This window comes from Harpia harpyja, chromosome 18 (genome assembly GCF_026419915.1).
Source record: "Harpia harpyja isolate bHarHar1 chromosome 18, bHarHar1 primary haplotype, whole genome shotgun sequence".
Taxonomy (NCBI): Eukaryota; Metazoa; Chordata; class Aves; order Accipitriformes; family Accipitridae; genus Harpia; species Harpia harpyja.
In genome coordinates this window covers 25,843,069-25,870,803 of record NC_068957.1, presented here as the reverse complement: position 1 = coordinate 25,870,803, position 27,735 = coordinate 25,843,069, and the positions used below count along the sequence as shown (strand labels likewise).

General features: G+C 55.8%; 1 protein-coding gene across 1 annotated transcript in view; it reads left to right on the top strand.

Annotated features, from left to right (window-relative positions):
* STARD8 (StAR related lipid transfer domain containing 8) overlaps positions 1-27,735 on the top strand; it is a 79,539-nt gene that overhangs the window by 37,657 nt on the left and 14,147 nt on the right. The window contains 1 exon segment of the mRNA XM_052813345.1: positions 26,267-26,338. Coding sequence (XP_052669305.1) covers positions 26,267-26,338 — 72 coding nt within the window.

The window sequence follows — 27,735 nt, the reverse complement described above, 5'->3', positions numbered from 1 at the left end:
GGCTGCAGGTGGAGGTTTGCTCAGGGGGCAGCTGGCGAGGGGCGGCTGGGGGTCAATTCCCTCTGCTGCTCCAGTTTCCAGTGAAACTGGAAGTGGCCGCGAGCAGTGGCAGGCAGAGGTGTCACGAGGCTGCGGGACGGTGACGCTCAGCGGTGACTCAGAGCGCACTTGACCTCGTTTCATCAGTGTCATTGGGCAAGAGCAGGACGTCTGGGCAGTCAGGGCCGGCGTTTCAGCTTCGTTTTCCCAGACAGAGAATTGCTCCGCAGCCACTGTATGCCTTCCTGAGCAAACCTCCTGGGGAGGCCGTGCCCTGGTGAGAGCCACTGGCGTGAGCCTCCTGGGCACGGGCATGCACCGGCCTTAATGGCTGGGGCTGGGCATGAACTCTGTCTGTATCGTTTCTCCTGGGATAAAGTCCTGGGAGCTATGGTAGTGTCTCAGGAGCAGGAAGAATTTAGGAGGCAGTGGTTCTCCCCCAGCTAAAAATAATGGGCTTCTAAAAAAAAAAAAAAAAAAAAAAAGGCTTGAAGGACTTAAGTGCGCCTGAGATTGTGTATATAAGAAGACAGGTTGTCAGTACCTGCCGTGTGCTGGGGTGCCCGGGTCCCCTCGGCGCCCTCCCGTTCCCCTCCAGCCCGGGGAGCCCTTCCCGGCCGATGGGAGGGTAAGCCTTGGCTTGATGGGCGATGGCAAAGCCAGCGTGTCCCTAGCAGTGGTGTATCCCCTCCCTTTTGTTTCATTCAGCATCCTTGTGCCCATCTCCAAATCTTCTTATCTTCCATTACAAATGCTTCTGATTCTGATCTTTTATTGCTAGTTTGGCGCAGGGAATGTTTCTTGCTGGACAGTTATATGGCCTCATTAGTTTCTGCGCTGCCTAAATCTTCTCTGCCTACCGGCCAGCTTGGCAGCAGCTACCTGGGAATCGCAGAGGAAGGTACCTGTGCGTCTGCTGTTTGTCTTCCCAGGGCCTCATCCTGTCAGGAGGATGGATGAGTGTTGTGTCGTGGCCATCCTGTAGGCCGTCCAGGGCTGGTAGTGTGACAAGAGGGCTGCAGAAATTAAGCTGAAGTCCAAATAAATGATTTACAAGTGCCACTGTAGGACGTTGCAGCGTTTCCTCCCCAGTCCAGTGGGAATTACTGTCCTGTAGCAGAGGCATCCGAGCACGGCACGAAATCCACGGCCGGCGAGGGTGCCTGCTGTTGAGGTGCTGGAGCTGCTCTGCCGAGGAGCAGGACGTGCCCTGCCAGCCTGGCAGTGCGGGTGCTGGGATGCCGGGGACGTGGGGCCAAGCAGGTAGCGATGGGGCAGCAGTGCCGGCATCCCGCATCCCCTCGGCCGCCTGCTCGGGCAGCAGTCGGGGCTCTCGGCCGACACCGCGGCTCCCCGTCCCCAAAGGCTGAGGGAGGTGAAACCCCAGCTGCCGTCTTGCTGCTGGCAGCAGAGACAAGTGCATGCAGCAGTTTTGCTCTGAAGACCGTTTAAGTTTAGAGGTGCTTTTATTGTCCCAGTAAAATGTATACCAGGCGCAGTACAGCAGTGGGAGTGCTCGGGGCTCCCGCGGTTTGTCCGGCTGCGCTCCCAGTACGTGCCTCTGTGCACTTCACGTTGCTGCAGACTTCAGCTGCTGGAGAGGTATGTCCTCAAAACTGCTAGCATCAGCTGGACGGGACATCTGCTGGGTCTGCTGCATGATTTGCTCTTCCCTAACACCTTCCATGTGGGCATCTCCAGAGGCTTGAGATACCAAAATGCTTACGTGATCACTGGATTTCCTTGTACAGCTTGTCTCTGCAGAGCCAGAAGAACAACCCTGCTCTCTTGGACCCTGCTTGGCCATTGCAGAAGCATCCTTCTGCTATGGAGCTCTCCAAAGCACTTGTTACCACTCTCCAGGATGACTGCCAGCTCGTGCAGGCTCTCCTTCTGCAGGGATTGCTGGATGCCTCAATACATGAGGCAAGAAATCACAGACTGAACAGAAATTGTCTCTCCTCTCGGGAGGCAGGCGTGATCTCGTGCTGAACCCCTGACTTGTGCTTCGGGCGGACACTTGCTTTCCAGCCAAGTGGAAGCTGACCCCGCTGCTTTCCTTTCCCACGCCCAGGGCCTGCACACACCTCTGCAGCACGACTTTTCCAGTGCTGCTGCTGTTCAAAAAAACCAAAAAGCAACAAGTATTTTAGGCATTTTGCAGCAGCAGCTGAATTGTATCAAACTACTTTGTGCATCTGAGACTTAAAGCCCTGAGTATACATTTTTTAAGGGGCACATTTAGGGAGGCGTTGCGGTCCGGTGACAAGGGAAGCGCTTTTGCGAATGCGGGGAGCTGGGCTGTGCTCCTGGCTTTGCTCCTGACTCTGCTTCAGGAGAGGCTTTGCCTCAGCTTTCTCCTCTGTAGAAGAGAGATCACAGAATTGCCTTCTCTGTAGATTGTGCCCTGTGAATGCAGGGGGACACTACCGAATCCTGCCACCAAGTTTTACTTATTGGTCCTGCCCCATTACCGTTCCTCTCCAGCAGCCCTGGCAGTGCCCGTGCCCACGGCAGTGCCCGTGCCACCGTGCCAGCACGTTGGTTGGAGGGATCTCCCGGGCTGTTTGCTTTGGAGCCTCCTTGACCGACTGTTTTGAGACAGCTGCCCCTCCGTGTCTTGGGTTTCCTGGATTTCTTCTCTCTTTTTCTTTCTTGTATTTTGTGTAGGGATGTTGGTATGAAAACAACGTTTGTACTTTCTAAGCCCCCATATGTCGCTTTGCTCCCCAGCCCAGCTGGGGCAGACGCGGTGCTATGCCTGCATGGGGTGGGAGCTGTTGGCTTTGGGGGCCGGTATTGCCGGGGGTTTGGGGGCCAGCCGGGGCCACGCAGCTTTGCCTTTCTCTTTGCGGCTTTCTAATGGCAGTTTGCACGTGGGGACCCCGTCCCTGCCCTCTGCGGGAAGCTCAGGAACCGCATTTCTAGCTGCAGAACGGCACAGCACACTTCCTTAGGGAGCCTCGTAGGTGACCCGGGACTAATGCACCCCCCGGGAGGGCTCTTGGAGAAGGGGTGGGGAGGGGGAGGCGCAGGTGCAGCCCCCCGGCCTCCCCAGCTGCGTGGGCCGATGCAGGACCTCCAGTAATGCGAACAACTGTGCGAGCTCCTCTGCCCAGTGGCTTTGGGAATGGAGCCTGTGTTTATGAAAAATTAAAAGTGGGTCCCAGGCTATGAGCCTGTTTTGAGGGTCTGGTGCTTTCCTTATCAGAAAGAGAGTTTGCATTTGGATTATGGATTTTGGTCCATTTTTGCTCAAGACCTGGAGATGCTGCAAGGACACAGGGACTTCTGGCAGGCGGCTCCTCTCTCATCGCCGATCTGGAGCACAGACACCTTGAAATACCCTGAGAGCCTGAGGCATGCAGGTGCAGCTGAGTTTGCAGCAGGGACTGAAAGGGTTAAAGCTGCTTTGCAGTGTGATTTTTTTTTTTTTTTTTTTTTTTTTTAGAAAAAAAAGCCATTTCCTTCATGTCCAGAGACAGTTTATTTTCTGGGCATTCTTTGGGACTCAGGGAGGTGCCTTTTCTTTAAGGCATTTCCTGTAAGCAAGTTTATATTTGGACTGGGGCGGGTGGGGAGAGGAGGTGGGTGCTGGGGAGGGGTCCGGTGGCCCGAGCCGAGTGACCTCAGCTTTTGGCTCCTTGTCCTAAATTGTTTGAGGTGGCAGCCGCGGGAGCAGTGGCCACAGGACCGCCGGCTGTCGAAGCGGGGTCCCGTGTCCCGGCCCCCAGCAGCGCTCCCGCCCGCAGCACCCGAAACACCCGTTTGCACAGACGGGTCAGAGCAAACAGGAGGGCGTGAAGCTGTCGGTGGAGCTGCCAGCCCTGATCTGCATTAAAGCCTCAGTGTTTAAAAATAGGAACAAAATCCCGTTACCAAGCCTTGCCTTTGCAATCCCCCCTGCGTTGTTCTTGTGGCTGGTTTGCCCCCACAGCGCGTTTCGGAGCCGGGGGCCAGCGCCCAGCGTGGGGGGGCCATGCAGAGCAGGTGGCTGAGCGGCTGCCCTGTGTTCCTCTGCAAAATGGAGTTACTGTGCAGGGGGATTATCTGCTTCGGGCTGTCCTCATGGGTGCTGTGCTGTGCCGTGCCGTGCTGGCCACTGTGGTGTGGCTGAACCGTGGGGTGATCTACCCAGGATGGGCTGGCTGCTCCCCTCCGCCTCGCGGGGTGATGGAGAGTGAGGGCTGTTTATTGCTTTGTCTGCAAAAACCGTCGGAGAGGAACTGTGCACTCTGGAAAATGAAGCTGCCCCTAGCTGGGGAGTGTGATTTGGAGTAAGGATTTGAGCTGACCTCGCTGCTCAGGCAGTAGCTCTGATGGGAATTCACATTGTGCCAGGTCAGAGAGCAGCTGCCTTGGGCTTGGAGCTGAGGAGCTGTTGTGTTTGTCTTCCCTCTCGTTGCTTCTCCTTGCTAAGTAGTGACCTACTAAGACATTGTTAAGTCCTTCTCTAATGTCTGTAGGGTTTTCAGGTTAGCATGGAATTAACAGGAATTTATGGAGCAGGCAGGTTGGTCTACACCATAATTCAGCACTGCTAACGCCAGAAAATAGGTGTCTGTCTTTGCCCAAGAAGTGGTCAATGCCAAGAAAAGGTGACTTGCCATCCTCTTCCACCCTTTAAGACCATCCCTTCCATTACCTGTAAGATGACAAACACAAGTGCTGCTGGACCCCAAATTCTGACCTCTCTCTAATTCCCTCCCCCAAGATGGCTTTGACTTCCATTAAAAACAAAAACAGTCAAGCGAATGTGGTAATATATAAGATCATCAAAATTTACTGTGCTCTTGATGTCCGTAGTGCAGATTTAACTCTTTTTCCACTGATACTTGATTAGACCTTAATTCCTGTGCAAGGTCCTTGGAGCCTGCAGCTGGAGCCCCACAGCAGGCTGGGCTCACCTCCGAGGCAGCACCGTGGTTCAAGCAATTCTCCCATTGTTCCCCATGCCAAGTTCCTTCTCCCCCATTTTGTTTTCTTTTTATTACTGTGATTTCCTAACATCGGAAGAGGCGAGTTATGAAACTGGAGTTATCCAAACACGTCTTGTTTGAAGATAGCGTTTCATCCAGCAGATGCAGCTTCCTGCTCTGTAAATGGTTTCCATTGTTTCGTGTTGGCTCCTGGCCCCGTCTCTGCCGGGGCCACTGGTAGTGTCGCTCAGCTCTGGCAACCTGAGGAGCAGTGGTCCCAGCCACGAAATGCTGCTGGCCATGTGGCGGTGTGAAAAGGCTGAACTGGGAACACTGGTATTCTGTAGATAGCCTCCAGAAAATGTTTGGGAGGCTCACTGGAGGCTGCCTCTTTGCACAGGTGAACAAGGCAGCGTGCCTGCTGTGAGGCTGCTGCTGGGGTGCTGGCTCGGTTGGCCGCAGCTCCAGCAAGGGATGCTCGGGTTTCCCAGTATGTGTCCGCTCTTCCAACAAGACTCTGTCTGGAGGGGCCAGTTGGTGACGTTTCTGCTTGAACACACACCAAGTGTGCGCTCCAAATAGCCACCTTGCTGGTACTTGCTCCTGGGATTCCATATGTTTGAACGGGATTCAGACTGTGGGGCCCGTGACCAGATGCCCGCTGTTGAAATGGAGACGAGACGCAGCGCAGAGAGCAGTTAAAAAATACGGTACTGGTACCAGCACCTCTTTTTCAAATTTTGGTTGCAACCTGGGATTCTCTTGTGCTGGGCCAGGTAGTAAGATAGCCGCTGGTCTAATGGTTGACATCTAGACTGCAAAAGAGCAAGGAACCAGGGAAGAGAGAGTAAATAAAATAAGGTGGTGCTGGTCAGTGTGATGAGGATTATTCCCAGCACAAAAGAAGCTGCATGATTTTTAAATCTTTTGCAGGCACTGGAGAGATAATGGGTTTGGAGGCCACCCTTGGGCGCCTGCCGGCGGTGCTGCCGCGGGGCAGTGCTCCAGCTGGGGCTGCGGTGTGTTGGGTGGGCAGCCTGGCCAGGGCTCGTGTCGGCAGCCCCAGGCACTCCTTGCACTGGTGCAGGATATTTCTGCCAAACGTGACATAGAAAGCATTGGGAAGAATGGAATTGATTTTTGTTTAAAGATGTTTTGTTATCACTGGGAATCGGGGACCTAAGGCTGTGTTTGCTGGAAAGCCATCGAGCCCACAGTCGGCGTTACCCACTGCAAAGGAGCGGGACGAAGAAAAGCCTTCAGAAGCGCGTGCCGCACCGTGTTTGCTCAGCGTGTCCCGGTCATCCAGCTTCATCTGGGGCAGCATGAGTAATGCCAAAACCGTCCCTGTGTCAGAGGCAAAAGGATTTGGCTTTGGCTGTGTTTGTGCCCTGGTCTCTTTTCCCCTTGGGTTTTGCATCTGTTAAGTTTCTCTGGCTAAAAACCCCGCAGACTGCTCTCAGTCAGATTTGTAGCTGTGCAAGCACTCACACCAAAACCCTCTCTCTTCGGTAGCCAGAAAAATGCCAGCTTACTGTTAGCTCTGATTTTAAATGTTTGATCCAGAAAGCAAAAAGGTGTGAATTAATTTTCTCATCGGGTGGTTAAATAGGAAATGTGACTGAAGAAAACAGTGATCTGCTTCTTGAATAGCTGCTACAAATATGACAGAAGTGTTTATTGGTGAAACAGGAGGCTGATCTTACTTCTCGTTACTGCCTGGTAAGGCGGGTGGTGGGTGGAATCCGTGCTGTGGTGGTGAAAAGCTGGAAATTCCACTTTGCAGCACAGATGTGGGTGCTGGGGGTGAGGGCAGCCTTGTCCCCCCTCCCGGCTGGTATGGCTGCGATGTTTGCTGTCCTCCAAGACCCCCATCATGAAAACAAACCTGCACTGTGGGGTATAGTAATTCTCTAAAGTACACTATTAGTTCTGATTTTTAGAGAAAGTGTGAGACGTGGTCCCCAGAGCGAGGACATCTGCCATGAGAGGGGTGCGTGCCTTCTCATCCTTCCCATTTTAGACTCCCTGGTTGTGGGGTGGCACGGTGGCCTGCGTGCTGGGCGGCTGAGGTGTCTCCCCAGACCATCTGGTTTCTCCGTGGGCTGCCGGGGCCCCGGGAGCTCTGTGCCGCAGAGCCCCAGCAGAGGTTTTGGGGAAGAAGAGCTGCAGGTCCTGGTCTGGTGCTCCTCCCTGGCTGTCTGCTCTTGGCCACAGGTGGGAGTGAATCCTGGTCTGCATGGTCCTCTGCTCTCCTGCTGCTCTCCTCTGGGTGCCTCGCCACCCCGAGTGACACGGAGATGAAGCCGGGAAGCTACTGGGGGGGGTCCTCTTGCAGCTGAAGGGCTTGGGTGAGGATGTGTTTGTGTCTGGTGGAAAGCACGCTCCTGCTCTGGCATGCAGGTTCAAAGAGATGGGTGAGGTGCCCACGTCAATCCCCGTCCTGTCCTCCCTGATCAGTCCCCAGACACTGGGAGAGATCCCTGTGGTGGTGGCAGGACATGTAGCGTGGGAGTGAAGAAGCGGCCAAGAAAGAGAAAAGTCAGGGCTTGCTGGTACGCCGAAGCTGTTGTGCCTCGTGCTCCGTTCCCTGGGCGCACGGATGCTGTGAGCCGTGACCTTGGACTTGCAAGAAAGCGGTACGTAGCCTGCAACTCGAGCGGGCTGCGAGTGGCTGAAGGATTCTGGGCAGCAGGGAGGTGGAGGCAGGCTGGGACTTGACTGAAGGCGAATTTTCGGTGGATTGCCTTTCTCCGTCGGCAGAGCCTGTTTTGAGAGGAGCTGGGTGTGCCCCAGACCTCTTCCTCCGGCGCAGGAAGCCGTGCCGGGGGTCACGCTGTCCCTGGAGCTCGGGCACAGCCGTCCTGCTGCCGCTGCAGCCCGCGCCGGCGATGCCTGCCTCTCCTGCTCTTGTTCTCCACAGCTTTCCCACCTGCTTGAGCAGCAGTGATTTATTTATTTATTTATTTATTAATTTATTTCATTTTTTGCATGAATGGAGCATGCTTTTGTGAATGTGATTTACGGGATGTGAAGCCGCAGATGTTTGCTCATTAATTAAGTTTTGCAAAACTGCTGCCGGAAGCAGCGCCAAGCACTTGGCAGAGCTCTGTGGTTTGACGTTTTTCCTTCCTGCCCCCTTCTCAGCTATGCAAAGCCTTAGCTAGCCCTTCACTCGGCGATGGCAGCCCCTGCATCTGCCCCTTCTTATCTCCTCTGTCAGACCTGTGCTTTGGGGTGGCACCTCTCATTTTGAGGTGGTGGACTGAGGTCCCCCAGGCAGGGTCCTGTGAAAGGAGCCCATGTCTCGCGTCTCTATTTCTTCGGCCACAGCTGTCGGAGAAGGCAGAGGATAATGAGGTCAGAAGTCTCAATGATTAGTATTTGGTCACATTCACTGACATTTTATCTTTTGTCTCCATAGAGAGGAGGAAAACATGGTGAATTAAGAGCATCTGTCTTGGCAGGGCCAGCCTGCCCTGAGTGCCCGGCCCTGGGTCGGGATGGGGTCCTGCCTCCTGGGACCTGAAGCCCCTGAGATCCCAATCTCCTTTACTGCAAATCAACACAGAGATCTTGGGGTGTCCTTGGGCTTCTCTCTGGCTCCGCTGGCAGAGCCGGTCACCTGCCCAGCTGCTTCACCTGGGGAAGTTTTGTTCTTTGGTGGTACGTGCCACTCCTTCAACAGGAGCTGTGCTCGTAAACGGCTCCTGGCAGCATGGAGATAGCACGGATAAATATAACTCTGCATTGCGTAAGCCTGTGTTTTGCCCATTATTGAGGCACTCTTGCTTCATGGCCAGGCTCCGAAGCCCATCGGGATATTGAATGATGCACTAGTGGCTTTGACAGCACTTCCCCCATTTTCTAGCGCTGCTCCCCTTTCCCCCATCTCCAGCTTTGCCTGGGGCTGGCCGTGAGCCGGGCTGTGCCGGCCGTGGGCAGGAGGAACCACGGGCTGCCAGCGAGCTCCTGCCTGCGCGGCCACCGTGGTGGGTCGGTGCTGTGGACCTGCCGCGGCAGCTGCGAACACCTCCTGGTTAATGCCTTGTTATCTCTCTGGCCCAGCCGGTTGGCATGTGTAATTCATTCAGTAATGGCTCCTTGTCCAGAGGGGAAAAGAGTAACAGCAGGCAGGGCTTGGGAAGGAGGAGAGCAAATAAGGGAAAATGGGCACGGCAGGTGTGGCTCAACCTGTCTGATGATGCTGGTGATGTAAACCAGCAGACAAGGTTGTGTCAGCGGGACACCAACCACTAATCCTACCCCCTTGCTTTGGGATGGCATCCTCTGGCAGGGTGGGCTGGTGGCTGCACTGAGACCTGGAGCAATCCCACCTTCAGCAGGGCTGTTTTGATGGATAGCCTGAACCAGTACTTGGTATGCCTCAGACCTTTCTCAGGGCAAAAAAAGTGTGAGGGGAGAAGCTGTAGGTTGCGTGGAGGAAAATGAAAGGACAGAAAGAGGTTCTGCTCAGCTCGAGCCCTCTCCCCCTCGGCAGGCGCAGGGCGGGAGGAATGGCATGTGCCGCTTCCCAGGAGCGCGGGCAGGGACTGCGGAGAAAGCCCCATCCATCCGCCCATGCCGGGCAGTCCTCTGCATCCCTCTGCAGTGCCAGCCCGCAGCGCCCGGAGTGGGGATGGACACGGGGGCGTTTTGCAGTGGAAGTGGGATGAGATGCCGTATCCCACACCTCTCTCCGGAAACGGTCTGGAAAGCCGGGGAGAGCAAAGATCAGCTCCTCCGGTCCAGCTTGGTGATCTTAGCCAGGAGGCACCCCGTGACCCTCCGCAGGTCTGCAGGCAGGTTGTTGGCAGGTAGGAACGAAATGCTCCGTGAGCAGCCGGCAGGCAAGAGCAGCGAGTCCTTCAGTGCAGCGGTCACGGGTCACTATCGCCACGCACACGTGTGTGCATCTGCGCGTGCAAGCCAGCGTGCTGGGCAGGGTGTCGGAGCGTGCCCGTCCGTGTGCGCGCGGCTGTAGCTCGCTCAGACGAGCATCAGGCGAGCAGCTGTGCATCCATGCATCCAGGCACTGGAACTTGCATTTTTTCAGACAAAAAAAGGCTGTCTCAGATGGGGCCAGATAGCGAGTGGCTGGTGGGCTGGTGCTGCTTGCTCCCTGAAGATGCTGAGGTTGACCAGGACTGCCGGCATGCTGGGCTGGCCCTTTGCAAGGGGACGGGAATAGAGACTTTCACAGCCTGCCATTTCAAAGCATCTCAGCACTCAATTTTTCTAACCACTTGTGAAAGCTGAGTGTTAATTAAGGGCTTTGAGTCCCTTCAGAAAACATGCATGTGAGAGTCAAAAATCAGTGACTCATAAAAATAGACACGGATGAGTTTTAGAAGGATGTGAGCTGATTGATTTACCATAAATGACGTTAGCCTGCAGCTCTAAGGTAGAAGTTTTCTGAGGCAAAGGTTTCCTCAAAAACGTCAACAGGAGAATTGCCGCACGCTTGTGAGACTGAAAAGTAACGCTTGCTTGGGAAGATACAAACGTTTTAAAGTGTTGTTCTGAAGGATGCAGAGATGACTGCTGGGGAAGTTTACACGTGTAAAACACTGCCGTGCAAAGCACCTAAGCATGGGACTGAGGCGGCCCTGGGGGGCTCCGAGGGTGGGCAGCCCCTCTGAGGTGCGGGGATGATGCTGCCGAGGTCCCTCACCCTGCAACGCGCAGTCGTACGAGCTTCGAGCCCTGTGGAGGGCTCTACCTAGCTGGTTTCCCACTAGCCAAGGAGACCTGAGCGAGCACCATGACAGCCTTTGCTTTGGTCCTCTTGCCCCAAAACGATGGGGAGAGCGGGGCTGCCCCACTGTGCGTGGCTGCTGCAGCAGAGGTTTTGTTGCAGAGCTTCCTCCGTGTGTGATCACAGGTGGATATTCCAGTATGGCTGTCTTTAGGGCAAAGTTTTCCTAGTATAACCCCTAGAAAGCATCGGACGTGGGCTGGAGCCTTCATCAGCCCTGCGCATAAGCCCATCATCAGGAGGGGAATTTGTCTCCCGTTAGCAGCAGACTTCTCCTCACTGTGTCTGGCTGCGAGCACCAGCGAGACCGTTGTGCTGTTGGGACAGCACTTAGCCGGGCAAGAAAACCCCAAGTAGGTCTCGCTGTGACAAATCCTCTTTTACTTACGCAGGGGCTTTCACATGGAAGGGAAGCTGGAAAAAACATGCCCGTTCCTGCCACAAGTCGCTGCTTTGCCAGTAACTGGCCTCTGTTTTCTAATGCTGCTACTGCAAATGGTTGGTGTGTTGAATTAGGGCTTCTGCTGCCTTCTAACCCATGGGCTTCTCCTTGGCCTGACCCTGGGGAGGTCTTCCGCTGCTTCTGACCTTGCTGTCTGCAGCCACAGCACTGACTCTGATGCGTTCAGCATCATAACTTCCCTTGAGCTGGAATAGCTGTGCAAGAGTGTGTGAGCTCATATGCCTGTAAATCCCTTGGAAGGCTGGGAAGTACTTCGTTAATTAACAAAACTGAAGAAGAGAGTCATTTTAACCATCTCCGAGAAGCGTTTCCTATTGCTTACAAGCAAAGGTCTGGGTTTCAGGACTATCCTTCGGCTACGGACCAGTCCCGTTTGTCCGTGCATCCTCAGATCATTCCTCTGCCGTGATGTGAACAAGCTCTTTGGCCATGTCCCATGAGGCTTTGCTTGCTTCAGCTCCTCAGAAAATGCCTTGTTATACTTAAAGGTCCACGTTTTAGACTGTGTCTGGGTTGTGGGTAGGCATGTCCGTGGAAAGGGGCGCAGGGCTGGCTGGCTTGCAGAGGTGGCTGTGCTGGCTTCTCTGGTGGGTGACAGAGAGATGGGACCAAGCCAGGTAAGCAGAGTCTGCCATTCCCGTGGTTCGTCTTCCATTGGGATTCAGCATCTTGACTGTCAGGCCAGCATATGAGTCTGTAACATTGCTTGAGGCCAGCTTTTGCATCCTGTTTTGTAATATTCCCTGACATTCCCCACATTCCTGGCAAGGAGACTTCTGTATTTTTTTGAAATGTTCCTTTGTCTCTTTGCAAAACTGTGACATCCTTTAAAGCTACTTCTCAAAAAGTCCGTTGGCCTACTCTCTCCAGCAGCTCCTGTTCGCTTCATAAAGAAGAGGAAGCCTTGAGCTTCGACTCCAGCCCCAACACCGTCTCCTTCCAGTGGGGAGAAAGGGGAAAAAAGGAGAGAGGAAGGGCTGTGGACTCCTGTTTGGCTCAGGTGACCTCCATAAACCTCAGGTCCGTGCTATCTGGTTCCACTCTTGTCCTAAGGTTTCACTCTGAAATCCATGTCTTTGTGATGATTATGGGCTCATTAGCTGTGCTTTCATCGCTGCTGAAGCCCGCCTGGACAGCGTGGTCTGGAGGAGAACTTTGGAGAAGGCAGAAGCCACCAGAGTGGTCCTTGGGTTGGTGTCCTGCCTGTAGCGCTGGACTCTTCTGTCTTGCCTACCAGGGGGGTAAGGAAGCAAGCTGAGGGGTGAGTGGGAAGTTTTGCAATGCTGTATCCCTTGACAGGGGATGAGAGGACCCATTGTGTTTCCCACTGGGGAATCAGAAACAAGGCGAGAAAGAAATAACCTGGTGTTGAAGCCCACAGTGTGACCCTAGTGGAGTTTGACTTGAATTAATCCAGCTTGTTACCAGCTGCATCAGGATATGTCTGGTAAACATGTCAGCCCTCCTTTGGTCACCCTACAGCCAGACTTCAGAGAGACCAGGAGAAGACCAACTGGAGAAGGAGAAGCATGAGCTAACAAGCCAACCTGCAGGTCCCCATGCCAGGTATTCTCTCCCGGCGCTGGGGCCCCCTTCCCTCGCTTCTCCAGGCAGCAGCTCCCCAGGACACGCAGGGAGCCCCTTGGATAGGCTGTGCCAGCTCCCCCTTTCTCCCACGGGTGAAGGGGACAGTGGCACTGGGACCTTCTCTGTGCTCCAGAAGGAGCTGTAGGTGCAGGGACCCTCTCAGCCTCCTCTCCTGGGCGGCGTTTCAGTTTGCTCCGGACGAGGGGACGCCTGGCTGCCTCTCCCATCGCTCTGGAGCCAGCAAAGGCTCTCTCCTCCCTTCTCTCCCACCTACAGATGTTGGCTGACTAGAGACCCGGGAGGCAGCTGCTGCTCTTTTGCTGCAGCTGGAAATTACGGTCTGGTTTCCTTCTGTGGCGCCACGGTAGCATTAATGACGGGAAGGACCGGCCAGGGATAGTGGTGGAAGAGGCTTTTCCTGAGGAGAACTGGACCCAAATCCCCTTGTCAAGGGGGAGGGCGTTGCAGCGGGCAGGACGCGCGTGTGGCACCCACCTGTGCCTCCCTGCACGCCTCGCCCCGGCTGGGACCCGGTCCCAGTGCTGGCGTGAGTGTGGGTGGCACGTGTCCCCCGCGGAGAGCCGACCTTGGCCACCACCATCCCGCATCTCCAGCGTGCACCTGCAGCGTCAGCTGGGTTTGGTGTCTGCTGTCATGTGTGCGCAGAAAGCTCTTTTTCACTGTAAAATATGGTTATTGCTGGTTATCGGGTGGCTAAGTCCGCTGCTGGCTATTAGCAATATTCTCTTTCCAAGGGGAGTGCTTGCTTTCAGTCCCAAGAGGATCAAAACCTCTCGGTTCAGGGATTTCATTAACCTGCTATGTCAAAATAGCTTTGTGGGATCCCTGAGCAGCTTTAGCGGAGTGCGTGTTGTGAGCTGGACCGGGCAGCAGCCAAGGCACCCTCCGTTAAAGCAGCTGAAGGGCAGCAGTCCTGCTGTCTCTGAGGCCCGGTCCTTCCCTGCATCGCTGGGATGTGAGATCACATTTGGAAGCGGCTTTTGACTCCTCCCGTGTTGGTGGAAATTTTACACATGGCCGCTGGTAACTTGGATGGCCACTGAGACGCCTCCCCATCTGCAAGGCGATCGCTGTTGTCAGCTGGACGCCCTCGCTGTCACGTGTGCGGGTGTTTTCATCCCGCTCCTTTCCAAGGTTTGCTCACAGATGTATTTACCAGCCTGCTCCTCTCAACTGTCCCCTTCTGCGCTTTGGACCTAGGATCTCCCCTGCCAGGTCCTGCTCACCGAGGGGATCTCACAGCTCGTTCTGTAAACTATTTATGCCAAAAGCACTGACTTGGGGAAGTGCAGTTGCAGAGAATGTGCTTTTCATTACGGAGACTAATCCCATGTCAACCAGAGCTTCTCCCTTGGACTGCACTGTTTCCCTCAGCTTTGGTCTGCCTGAAAAAGTTAGGCGAGTCCTTCCTGCCTGCACGGAGGGAAGAAGCGCTCCCAGGGCAAGGCGAAGCACTGATGGCTTGAGTGCAGACCGTGAATCTGTAGAAAATTAGGCAATTAAGTCTAGATATCTTGGATAGCAGGTGCTCCTGTTCTCATCTCTGAACCATCTTCTTCCAAAGCTTTTAGTCCTCTTCGGTATCTTGAGAGACTGGGAAATTTATGATGGATCAGTCTTTGCTTTCAGCTTTCCCAGCCCTCCCGTCTCCGGCACATGGGAAAGGCTGCATTCACACGCACTGCCCTGCCTGGCTGCGAGTGGCTGGCAGCTCCCGCGCTTTGCAAACAGCCGACCGAGAGAAGTCCTCAGCAGAGGTTTACGGTCAGTGGTTTGATGAGTCGATGTCTGATGGGGTGGGAAACGGGGTTTTGGTGGTCTCCATCGCTCTCCTCCCTCCCGGCTTATGGCAGGGCAGTGTCGGTCAGTCCCGCTCCCAGAGCCTGGTGTCAGCAAAATGCAGCCCTGCGGGAAGCGTCACGCTTGAGCATTATCTCGGTACCTAATTTTTCGGGTTGCAACTGAAAGCTGCAACCCACCTGGCTGGAACGGGCATTCCGTGCCCAGCCACGGCCAGGACAGGCCACCTCGGTGTCCCTGCTCCGGTGCATTTCGTGGAACGCGCCCGGCCACAGGAACGGCTGCTCTGGGGGCAGCGAGCCCGTCCCGCCGCTCGGGCAGGGCTTACGGAGAGCTGGAAACAGTTAAGCAGCGTGCCTGCGTGCATGTGCGCTCTCGCTCGGGCTTTCTCGCGCGCTCCCCGCCTGCTCCCACCCCCGCTGTTTGAACAGTTCAGCCCTTTGCACGGCCGGGGATGTCCTGTTCGCTTCTAACGAGAAATTAGACGGCTGCCTGGGCAGGCAGGGTCAATGAGGGCAGATTTTATTAGCTCGGTACCGTCGGCCTGCATGGAAAAATCGGAGATCTCCAGTTGACTGCCCGCGGGAAGGTCTTTGGCCAGGAGTGCTTTCGCCTCCAGTGGATGGTCCTGGGGTGGCTGAGGTGGGGGATCAAGGAGGCCAGTGGTCATGCTGATATTTTTTTCTGCATTTAATCCACGGTTTCCAATGAACAAAGCCAGGATTAACAGCTTCTGCCATGGTGAGTCTGCTCGTGTCCCAGCTTTGTATTTGTATTAGGAGGTTTCAGCCAGCAAACACGGTTTTGGGGGGGGGAGACGGGAAAGTCTGTAAAATTACCTTTTTTCTTCTGAGAGATTTCTTGAAAACAGTGTTTCCTTTGCAGCAAGTCAGTTTGCTTTGGCTTTTATGCAGCAGAGTGAGGGCAGGGTTAGGAGGTGTAATTTGTTTTATTGTTAAGCTTTTTTCTTTTCCTTTGCTTGAAAAACAGACCAGATTTTCCTTTACCTTTTTTTTTTTCTTTTTTTTTTTTTTTTTGCCCCCCTTGAAATGGTCTGTACCTTCTGCCCTGACGGGAGTGTGCCTGCGTGGAGAGGGGCTGCGGTTAGGTGCGTTGTGAGCCCTGAACCCCTGATGAAATAAGGCACCAGTATTGAGGGTGCGGCTGTGCGTGATAGGAAGGAGAGGGGAAATGGATCCGACAAAGCACAGGCTGGTTTCAGCCACACTGTGTGTGGCTTTTCTTTCAACCACTCTGCTCCCTGCCTAAGATGCAGTAGGTGCAATAGATCTGCAGCCTTTTTAATATTTGGGCTTAGTTCTCACAGAGTCAACCAAGCTGGTGAAAGCGCGGTGGCCACGCGGCATGCCGGCTCCTCCTAACCTTCGGTTGTTTCCTGAGCCCAAGCCAAAATCCCTTTCTGTGAGCCTGACCCCCGCCTCCTGCCAGGCAGCGAAGGTGGCCGGGGCGGCAGCCGGCGTTGGCCGGGACCGCGGTGGTGGCGGCAGTGCCAGCCATGCCACGGGATGTGGCATCGCCTGCTGACGCCGATTTACTTAAAAGCAGTTTTAAGCGAGAGGAAGGGAGGGGATGGGGAGGGGGGAGAGGGCTTCAGGACTGCGAAGGGCGAGCTGCGGGGTGGGGAGGGAAGTGCCCCCCCAGGAGCCGCTGGCAGCTGCGCCGTGAGCGATGCCCGGGCGATGCTGGTGGGTGCTGGGTGCAGCAAAAGGGGCTGTGGCTTCTTACCGAGCCCTTAAAGCTCCAGATGGGAGAGATCCTGCGGGCAGGGTGAAAGTCCTGCCCTGGCGTACACAGACCTGCATTCACATGAGAAATGTTACTTGGCTGCTTTTTGAAACTTAGGTTTTGGGGGTGTGGTTTTTTTTTTTTTTTATTTTACACCTCGATTTGTAGTTTTCTCTGGAAGGACTGCAGGGAGATGTCCCTGTCGGGGAGGAGACTGCCGTGCAGACCGGCAGGGCCATTCTGTAACTGAACCTCAAGCGTGCTGTTTGCAGGCTGAGGGATGGTATTGTGGTCATCTGCACATGCAGGACTTCGTGGTGTTAAAAACCTGAATTTTGCAGAGATCTTTCTGATGTGGGACGGGATTTTCAGAAGTTTAGCAATTAGCGTGTGCAGGCGTCTGTGCAGAAGCGCCGAGCGCCTTTGCTCGCGCAGCTCCCCGTGGACCAGCCGCAGCAGCAGATGTGGGGACCACTTGATAGATGGAGTCTGGCCACAGCAAAAGCCAGCGGGCTGCTGGTCGAGGGCACGCTGCGGCAGGAGCGGGGATGGCTTCGGACTCAGGCTTTGGAGTCTGCAGTAGGGGATTGGTAAGGCAGAAAAAGGAGGCAGATTATTGTACAGAGCTGGAGAGACACTTGATTCTGGCTAATTTTTGTATTGCAGCCTTTAAAAAGGGAAGAAAAGAACCCTAAAGCAACCCTTTGTGCCTCTGCTGAGAAATTAGTGCCCATTTCTTCCTGCGAGGATGCATTTCTGTACTGGGGCTGTGGCAATGCCTGGCCATTGGCTCGGGCGGCCACCGGACCGGGTGTGACAGCTCTCGCTCTGGCCTCACCATCCCCAGGGGCTTGCAGAACTCCCACCAAAGGCCATAGGAGCCTGTGCATTCCTCAGCTGGGAACTGGATGGGTTTGTAATTCTGTACGACAAAGCTGCAGAAAGACCACGGGGGAATGCTGCTCCATGGGATTCCTCTGGTAACACACACTAGTGTTTATTCTAAATAAATGCATAGAAGTAGGAGGGAATTCCCTCACGTATTAAGCAAGTAATTATTTTTTAACGCCTGGATTTAAAAGTAGGAGTTGAGGATCTCTCCTAAGCAAGTAGTGCAGGAGAGAAACTGCAGCAGGTTGCATTGACTGGAGATGTGAATGTGCATCAGCTGCAGATGCTGCGTTAGGGAGCTGAGAGCACTCTGCAAAGGCGGGAGCTGCTGCTGATTCTGGCTTTTTAGCAAAACTACTGTCGTTTTCCTTTGCCTTGACCTTCCTTGGCCTTTGGTGATGGCTTGTGTTGGGTCTCGCACTCCATGCGGTATAAGTGCCGTGGTGAAAGCAGCAGCGGGATGCAGCTCTCTGGACTTCGACCTCAGAGCGTGCTAGAGGCGAGGGTAGGCTATGGGTGCGTCATTTTGTCGGTGCTGGGTCTAACGCTCTGCCAAGCAGCTGAAAAATGGACTCTCATTGCTGTCCACCTAAAGAAATGCATGATGCGATCCCTCCTCATCAGGGAGGTGCAGTTTCGGCCAGTACCTACAGCGGCTGATGGATGCCGTGCCCCGGCACTACCAAAGCGGTCAGGTGGGGAGCTCTGGCACCGCTGGCTGCCCTCGGAGGGACGGCGTCCGTTAGTCCAAACAAAGTGCGTGTGAGATCCACGGGATGATCAACAGGAAAACAACAGTGCAGTTTTAGAAAGGGTGGGATACAGGATGGGAAGACGTATTAATTTTCTTCAGCATCTGAGCAGCTGTTTTCATCTTGCTTCTCTTCTGGGTTTCCAATAGCAGAAATGAGAGCACTCAGCCACCACAGCCACCTGAACAGTAGAAATGCGTATATGTATGCCAACATACATCCAATGCTCTTTGTGTACACAGTAATTGCGTTTGGATGGGGCAGGCTGCCCTTTCCCTGTGAGCGGTTGCTTGCTGGCTGCAGGCACGGGGCTGTTGGAGCATGAATATGTGGAAGGGAGAACACAGGTGGACCTGCAAAGCTCTACCTTTTCATTCCACAGATGGGTGCCATCTTTTCCTTTCAGCTATTTGGGGTTGCACTGGGGTGTCTTGGTGCTCTTTGCTTGGTAAAGGGTAGTGACCTGCAGACAGACGCTGCTGCTGCAGTGCGGTCACTCTTACCAGCATCACTTGTTCCCTCTGGGTGCTTCAGCCATGCAAGCACCTTCTTTCTAATTCTTATTTTCACTGGGAAGCTTCTCCCTGTCCCCTGCACACGGATGTGCACTTGTATAGATACAGGCAGCTCAGCAGAGTGAATAACAGCCTGAAACCCAGGAAAGGAATAATGTAGCGGGTGCCCAAGAGAAGACAGTAAGCTTTCAAGCCAAGTCTAGATCCGGGCAGAGGTGAGCCGTCAGCCGTGCTGGCGCTGATGGACCTTCTCGGGGTGGTGCACAGGGTGGGCTGGAGCCGGAGGCTCTCTCTCCCCTGAGCTTGCTTTGCCATTGCCTTCTTCAGACATGGAAACAGAGGTTCCTGCTGGGCTCCCTCCTCCCGTGCAAGGGGGGGCTTGCTGCTGCGCTCCCCGGGGTGCAGGAGGGGACGGGTTCCTGTCCTGTCTGTTGTTCCTGTGGGGTCAGAGCAGCTGCAAAAATGCAGGTGGAGGAGGCAAGGAGGACGGATCAGGGTCTTCACCTTCCTGGCCCTTTGTTTCTGTTCCTATTGGTGCCCTTTCCATCCCCTTGTTCCCACCAGACATCTGCTCTGCAGCTGCAGCACTCAAATGCAGGACGTTTAACCCCTGAGCTACCGCAGCACTCGCGCTCTCAGGGACAGTCTGAAGCCGAGGGCCAGGAGGAGGTGTCCTGAGGTGGCCAAAGGTGCTGCAAGACTCTGAGGAGTGGAAATGCCTGTGGGCCACCCCCGTAGTGAATGCCTCACCTGGCTTGCACACAGATCTGTCTTTGTCCAGTCTGCCATGCTGCGTGTGACCTAAAACCATGGAGAGGAGCCGCCACCAGCTCCAGGGGACTGGCCGCGTCCTCCTTCCTCCTGCCCACGAGCGAGGGGCAGGGAGCAGCGCTGCCTTGCAAAGGAAAGCTGTCGTGGCGGTGCTGGGGGAACCCTGGCTCGGTCCGTCTCTGCCACCCCACCGCGTCCTGCAGCCACGTCCAGCGGACAGCGTGTCCAGCCCAGCTGGTTTCTTCCCTCCAGCAGCTGGTGCACCCCATGCCTCTTGAGCATGGATGTTGGTTGTTCATCCCTGCCTTGTTGGGTCTAAAATAGCACCCCAAGAGAGGAAGAGACCCTTTGCTGCTGCAGAAGATGAACATTGGCTTCTCTAGAGGTGGCTGTTAGGCTTTGTTGCCCCAGAGGAGTGAATACTGAAGGAGAGGAGAAGTTTTCTCCCCTTTCTAAAGTAAAAAGGTAACAAACGTGTTTGCATTTTGCAAAGGTATGATGAAGCCTCGTTCGTTTGGGGCTGATGTGGCTACGTCAGTGCTATCTTGCAGTCTTTTTAAAGACAGCAAAGGCTGCAAACCTTTAAATTTAAATTGCTCGAAGTAATGTTTGTGGAAGCGGTGGTGTTCCCCGTGCAGATCGGACGCAGCTCTTGTCTCAGGTGCCAGCCTGCAGGGGGAGAAGCTGTTTTTTTGGCTGGGCATGGTGCAGAGCCAAGCTCTAGCATTGCCCTGGACTTCCTCATGGCCGTGGTCTTACAGTCATGTTTCTGCACTGCAGAGCACAAGGTTATACTCGCTTTGGGTGCAAAGGGCTATGTTTTAACTTTCTTTAGAACAGAATAAAACAGGCATGAGACTACGGTTAGGCTCGTTTGCAGGAGAGGAAACCAAAGCTGTCACATCCAGTTGATAACCGTGTTTACATGCAACCCTGGAGCTGAGCCGAGATGTGAGCGGGGCAGAGATAAGGTGGGGGGAGCGCTGCTGGGGTGGCTGCTGCAGAGCTGCCTGGGGCAGGCTCTGGGCAAACCCTGCACGGAGCCACCTCTGCCCCGGGCTGGGGGGCACCCGCGGAGCGGAGCCTGTTTTGTTACCTGGAAACTTTGCTTTGACAATAGAGCAGTGGTTTGTCCGGCGTCCCAGGGCCCTTCCTTCCTCTCCGCTGTCCTAACCGAGGAGCTGCTGCCCAGCTGCGGTTTCCAGCCTTGCTGCCAGCCGGGGCCCAGGGCGCTGGGCAGGATGGCTGTGAGCATCTGCCGAAGCCGGGTACTGCCCAGGGGCGATGGGGAAGGAAGGGATGGCACCCAGCCGGCGGCTGGAGGGCAGCTGGGAGCAGAGGAGCTTGGGGTGACGTTTGAGGGTGGTGCACGAGGTGATCCAGAAACCCAGCGGCTGCCGTCTCCTCGCCACGGGGCAGGGAGGTGGCCAGAGAGCTTCTTGCCCAGGTTGTACCAGCTGGTGCTCCGGTACCGACACCCACGCAGATACCAGACAGCAACTTCTGTGCTACCTCTAGGATCGTTTTTACCCTCGAATTTTCCCCATGTTCATCTTAGACCATGCAGCGGCTGTCTGGGACATGAACAGGATGGTGGTGGGCTCTGGTACCCACCGGTGGCCCTGCCGTGCCATCACCCCCCTGCACGCTGCCGTCCCCAGGGGAGCGATGCCCTTGGGAGCAGACAGGGCATTTTGGGGCTGGAGGTGGTGGAGGCATTTGAACAATTCCTCGTTGGCAACGTAGCGAGGAGCAGTTCCCAAAACTTGTGAGACCTATTTACTGCATGAAGGTTAATTATGGAAACCCGCTGCATCTGGGAGAGTGTCCAGCCATGTTTCTCATTCCTATCTGTGTGCCCTGTCCATGCTGGGGGCTTTGAAATCTCTGCGGTTTGCTGGATGGTGCTGGGAACTGGCCGGGCTGGAAGCAGATAACTGGTATTTATCGGTGCTGAGTGCCAAACCGCGCATGGACGGGGGATGCCCATGGCTGCGTAAAACTCAGCATGCCTCTCCTGCTCCGAAAGCCCAGGTCGGCGTGGGCAGTGAGCCCCGCAATGAGCTGCGAGTGCAGCCCCAGCAGAGCGTGGGAGGCAGCGCGGGGGCTTACTCTGGACACCTCGTCTAAGCACGCTGAAAGGGGAGAATTGCCTTCAGTCAGCACGGAGGGGTCTGGATTTGGCCCTTGGATGTGTTTGAGTGATGCCCTGTTCAGAGAGGTGACACTGATTTCTGTGAGCACAGCACTGGGTGTTGCAGGCAGAGTTAATTCTTCTTTCACTGGCAATGCCCCGGCCCCAGCACCTTCAGCAGCAGTAGGATACGTATTTCCCATGGGAAACTGTTGTTTCAGCTCCTTGCTTTTTCAAGCAGTGAAGGCACATACCCCTGGTTTGGGAGATGTGTCAGGATTTTCTGTCATTTCTGTAAAAAGTAGGCAAGTACTTCTGTTTGCGGACTGGGAAGGGAAGCTGGGCTCCACTTCTGCATAGTCACTGTTGTAGGCAACAGTTTATTTTAAGGCGGGATGGAAAGAAAACACACCAAAAAGGAAAGAAAAAAGAGTGTTCCCCTTGCTAGCGCTGGAGTGTGACAGCCGGAGGCTCGGGACTCCCACCCGCATCTGCCAGGCAGCTGGTTTCACGGCTTTCCATTAGGTAACGTATGGGCAATTTTATGATGTGGTTTTCTCTTCACACACTAATTGGCTGTGTGGGACTTTTTATGGGGAATTTGGAAACTTGCTGTGAGAAGCTGGGATCCTGGGGTGTGACTTCTCGTTTTTTATTTTTGATTTTTAAAGCGAAAGTGCAGAGCCGGGGTTCTGGGAAGTGGCTTTCCTGCCTGTAATTACGTTTGCCTCCGGTGTTCCAGCTCGCTTGTTTTAGAGCTCTTATTGCATCTCCCTGGCTTTTCCCCATCTGTGCCTCTTCCAGGTCAGGGGTGGGGTAGCTGTAGCCCCAAAAGCACTCGAGGGAGAGATGTCAGGCTCCAAATATCCCACGACCAGGAGCCGTTCCTGTCGGAGCCACTGTGGACCTGGCGCAGATCTCGGTGCTCGCTTGCTGGCGGGTTACATCCAGGGAAGTGCCACGGTGCAGTGACTGTGCAGGAAGGTGACTGGGGGAATTTTGTTCCTTTTTTCCATTTTCATGTTGGTTTTCATCCTTTTCTTCCACTTTCACTAGCAAAATGAGAGCCTCTTCTCTTCATTTTTGCTTTCCACCCCTTGCCCTGGCGTGCTGGGGGGTCCGGGTTCCCAGTCTGTGTGGGGGGACACCCACCCACCCCTCCATCCCCGCATCACTTTGCAGCAGCCAAGCTGGTGGAGCTGCCCCCACCGGACCCACTCAGGGTGTTTCTGATGGACCACGGTGGTACTTGGGCCACAGCATGTGCCCCTTGTTGGGTACGAGAGATGGGGAGAGTGGCTGTGGATGCCTTTTCCTTGGGAAACGCCATCCAGCCTCAGCAGCTGCCAGAGAAGGGCAGAGGCTTTGACTGGAAGGGATTCTCTGGTGGCTCGTAAGGGCTGTGCACCACTGGGAGCATTTTCCAGCGAGTGTGTTGGTGCTGGTTTTGCCGCATGGGGCTGTCCATGTGCTTACTGAGGGCTCATCTCACGTGGAGAGCTTCCTCTGAAGCAGGAGACGTGACGGGGCCGCTCATCTACCTTCCCTGTCTGCATTCGTGAACCTGGTTAGCAGCTTTGTGTGTGTGTGTGTGTCTTCGCTCCTCTGTCAGATGTGGGTGAAGGTGGCCGGCAGGTTGGTGGTGGTACCGACGGCTGCGGTGATGCAGACACGTAGACGGGGAAGGCTTGCGCAAGTCTTCTTAGGAAACCCAGCTGAAAATACCGGGAACCCGCCAGCCCCTCTTCCCCTGCCGCAGACCCCAGGTGGAAGCGGTGCCATCTTTTGTGTCTCATCTTCATCTGCTGCTCGTTCCTCGGTGAGGAGCCGTGAGGTGCCGGGGGGGAGCCGAGCACCCCGGTGCGTGGCTGGCACGTGTGACTCCGGCTCTGCGGCGGCGGGTGCCCGTGTGCCGGGTGTGTTTGGGCTCCTCTGAGGCTGGGTTCGGTGTGTGGTGGGAGGACAGCTTTGTGAGATTTATCCTCTTGTTTCTTAGGGAAGCACGGGCTCTGTGCATGTTTATGTGCCTGTCTGCCAGTGTCTGCCTGCCTGCTCCTCCCGCAATACAATTTGAATGGGATCATTTCCGCCACATTTAAACTACAGATTGCAAAGATATTAAGTTGCTACAAGCTTGTGAAAATCATTTGCTGAGCAGAGGAGGCAACGAGACCCTCTTCCTGGCCCTGCTGAGGGGTGGGTGTAGTGTGTGACGAGCCTTTATTAGATGTCACAGAATTTGCATGTCTGGAGATGCAGCCCTGTTGGAAACCCGTCTGCATTGCTGCTGCTCGTGGCTGTTCTGCTCGGCTCGAGGCAGCGGTGTGTCTCCAGGCAGCATCCCCAGGGGCTCGGACTGGATTTCCAGCAGAGGCTGCAGGCAGGCGCTTGTGCTGCCGGCTCTCCGGTGCGGGCTTTGGGACCCCCGTCACCTTACCCGGCAGTGAAGCTCCCGGGGAGGTGGTGGGGAGGGCGGGCGACACGCATTGCAATGGGTGACCCCATGCACGCCGTCCGGCCGTGGCCCCGGTGCTGCCGCCGCAGCCGTGCCCCCCGCGGGCAGTTCACCACCCGCTCATGTGTTCGGCAGGAGCGTTCGCCTGCCCGTCCTTTCCTGCGCTTCCCTGGGAAAGCATGTCTGTGGGAAGGGAGGAAGCTGGCTGCCGGCTCCGTCCGGGACACGAACACTTGGAAACCTTTTCCGTGCCAACGCTTTGACGCCTGGGGTGGGCAGAGTCCCCCTGCCCTTGGGGGGCTTGCTCCCCGCTGCGTGGGGCTCCGGGCAGGGTTGCAGGACTCGCCGCAGCAGGCGATGCCTGGGACCTGGCTCCAAAACGGGGCGAGGAGAGGTACGCTCGCCCTCTCCCCCACCTCCCCGCCAGCCCCTGGCCGGGAGGAGGCTGCGAAGAGGAAGGAAATGTCGTGCTCTGACTCCTCGTTTCCACCGGGGCGATGGGCGGCCGAGCTCAGTCCTGCGCGGGAGCATCCTGCTGCAGGCTGCAGCCCTGGCCCCCGGCTGCTCCCCAGCCCGGCGGGGTGGCCGCAGCCACGCTCACGCTGGGTGTCCCCCGGCTCCTGCACGTCCCCCGGCCGGCGGAGCGGTGCCGATTGGCACCCCGGCCATGCTCTTCTACCAGTTCAGCCCCTCCGCCGTCAGGGGTAAGCTCGGCACGCGGCTCTGCTTCTGGCTGCCCTTCCCTCCGCTGTCCTCTCTGGGGGGAGATGCCGGAGCCATCCCTCCCTGGGGGTAGCGGGGGGTCCGGACGTCGTGGGGCAATAGCGGGTCGGGAGGTTGGTGTTTCTGTTCTTGGCTGGGGGCACCCTGAACCGCAGCCTCTGGCCGTCGTGGCCCCATGGCCAGCGACGGAGGAGCAGAGCAGGAGGGGGGTCTGGCAGGTCCACTGGCCAGGGGGCTGTGGGAAATGCCCATCCTCGGACCCTGCCCGCCCTGCGGATGCGGGAGGGATCTGCTCTCCGGAGCTGTCACGACCAAGTACCGCTCACATGGACCGTGAGTCTTGGTCCCCTCCCGGCCGGACAGTCGCAGCCGTGGGGCACCTTCCCCCGCGGAGGTGCCGGGGCGCACGGGAGGAATGCAGTCTGTGGGGACCGGGCTGACCCAGTCGAGCTCCAGGGCTGAGATCTCAGCTGGGGTTACTGGGTTTGAGCTCTGTCAAGGGCAGGAGGGGTCAGCCCCAGATTTTGGCTGGGTTCATGGCACGGTTAAGGACAGCTGCACGGTTTGGACCCAGATGCAGATGCTAATTCCAAAACTTCTTCCCAAGACTTCTGAAGTATTTGGGTCCAGGGTTTTGGCTTGGGCCCATCCCTAACTGAACTGCTTGTTTTGAGCTTTTTTTTTTTTTTTTTTTTTTTTCCCCCTGCTGTAGCTTTGTAATTGGAAATGCAGCCAGAGCTCTCGGCTGAGGCTGTTGATGGATGGTGATGAAATTGGAGTGTTTCACTGCAATCTGCTCTGGGTGGATTCGGCGTCAGTCCAGTCTGTGCTGGGTGGTGCCTTCCAGAGGGACGGGCGAGACCCTGAAACTGCCGTTGCATTTTCTACACTTGAGGTCAAATGTTTGTCACCCTCGGCAGTATAAATCTCAGCAGACCGATGGACTGCTGACACTGGGCAGCAGCTTGCTTTGGCTGTGTGAGCTTTGGGCTGTTTTTCCTCAAGTTCTATAGATTTGAGAAATTTCCCGGAAAATAGTGCTGGTTGTTGGATGGGTTCATCCAGGCGATAGCTGAACCACGTGTGAGGGATGGGAACTGGCCAGGCAGGGGGGTGTAGAAAACCATCAGGGTTTTGGTGCCTGCCAGAATGAACGCCAGCTTGAAAGAAGAGGTGTGGTGATCCGGGGTGGTGGGAAGGAGGAAGGAGAAGGAAAGGTTTCTTTGGCAGGCTTTTCTGGAGGATGTTTGCACAAGTGACCGTCCGTAAGCTTTGATGAGCTCTGAACTAATTATTAAAAATAAAGATCTTCCTCTCTTGGCTGGCAAAGTACTGTATTTGGTTTGGTGGGTTCAGAAGTGAAATGGTTCATCAGGAGGTTAAGATTGCGTCTCGCGGCCTTATCGCTCCTGTGTTACCTCCTCCTCTTTGCCTTGTGCTAGCAGAGAGGCTAAAGCCGAGCAGTTTCTGCTCCCTTGGGCAGAGAGCCCCCTCCGTGCACGGGCATCGCGGCCCGCCAGCACACCCCTGGGCTCCTCGGCTCCCCTTCCTGCAGCCGGTCTTTTCCTCCGCTTTGTGCACGTGAAACACGGGCTCGGGTGCCGTGGGAGCTGGCGGGGAGCGGGCTGCCGCTGCGGGGAGCATCGCCGCTGCCGGCTGGGATGCTCAGGCTGGTTCTTTGCTTTTTTTCAGAAATCGAAGCCAAGAAAGCTTGTGACTGGCTGCGAGCGGCGGGATTCCCTCAGTATGCCCAGCTTTACGAAGGTGAGAGCTGCCGCCTCCTGCTGATCCCAGTCCCTGCTCTGTACGTGGTCTTGTATCCTGTATCTCAACCAAATACCAAGGGGGGCTGCAGGGAGAGCTCACAAAGCTCTGGGAAGAGGACGGAGAGGATTGTTTACTAATTACATGATCATGTGTTAAAACTTTAAGCCCTCAGACTTGGCCGTGGCCGGAGACCCAGCCATGCTGTTAACTTTTCTGCATTCCTGAACTTTTCCCCTTCAGGCAGGGCTGCGAGGAGTCCCCGGGGCGGCTGCTCAGGCCAAGGGCAGGCAGGCTTTGGAGAGCCATCGGCTCTTTAGGAGCTCAGTGAGTGTTTGCAGTGGGTGGGAGTGCAGAGGCAGCCAACGTAGGTAACGCGGAGAGCGAGCGTTTCCTCCCTCCCTCCCCGCTGACACGTCCTGCAGCTCCTGCCCTGCCCCGATACGCTATTTGGCAGCAAGGTCTGCGCTTTCTGAGCACGCAGCAAGCCGTGCCCGGAGCAGACCGGGTCCTTGTGCCGCATGGCTCCTGGGCCACTGGGGATAGGCAGACCCCCCCCGATGGACCCGCTCCCACCTCCCCTGCCACGCACCCACGGGCGGTTTGCAGGGTGGCTCTGGTGGTGGGTCTCGCCTCCGGCTCAGCTGTGTTTACTTCAAACCCGTGGCAGGACGGCTGGTCCCTGCCGGGGGGGCCAGTGCTGAAGAGCGGTGGCTGCAGCCGGCCCCGGCTGGCCGGGACAATAGCGGGAAGCCGGGTCTCCGGCAGGCTGCAGCGATGGCTATTGTTCGGCTGGGCGCTTCCACTGCCCCCCGCAACACGTGCGCGGGAGCCACGCTCTTGCCCCCCGGCTGATGGCTTTACAGGCTGCCTGTTTGCCTCTGGTTTCTATTTTAGGGGGCAGGCTCCTTGCACGGCCACGTGCAAGGACTGGCCGGATTCCTGCAGGGGAGACCCAGCCCCAGGTGTTGGCCCCCAGTAGTGCTTACAGCCCCGGGGCGGCGAGGAGCGGGTGCTGGGTGCTGGAGTCTATGAATAAACTGACCCTTTTTCCAGCCTCTCTGAGGCTCTCTGAGCAAAACTTTCCACATCCTCTGAGTGTTTCATTCTGTTTTTCTCCCCAGCTGGCAGGGCTCAGTGTCTCCTTTGTAATTGCACTCGATAGCTTCATTAACAGCTGGGCTTAGACACTTGTGGTTAATGGTCCAGGTCCTACATACCTGATCCCAGCAGAGCTGTCTTAAAGTGCACAGAGATGAGCAGGGAACTGGATGGAGGCCCTTGGGCACCTCACCACCCTCACCTAACTTACCTGGAAAGAGCACTGCCCAAAGACCCTGGATGTATACCGCCTCGGGGTGTTCCTCCAGCTACTGCCCTGACGCCATGAGCGTATC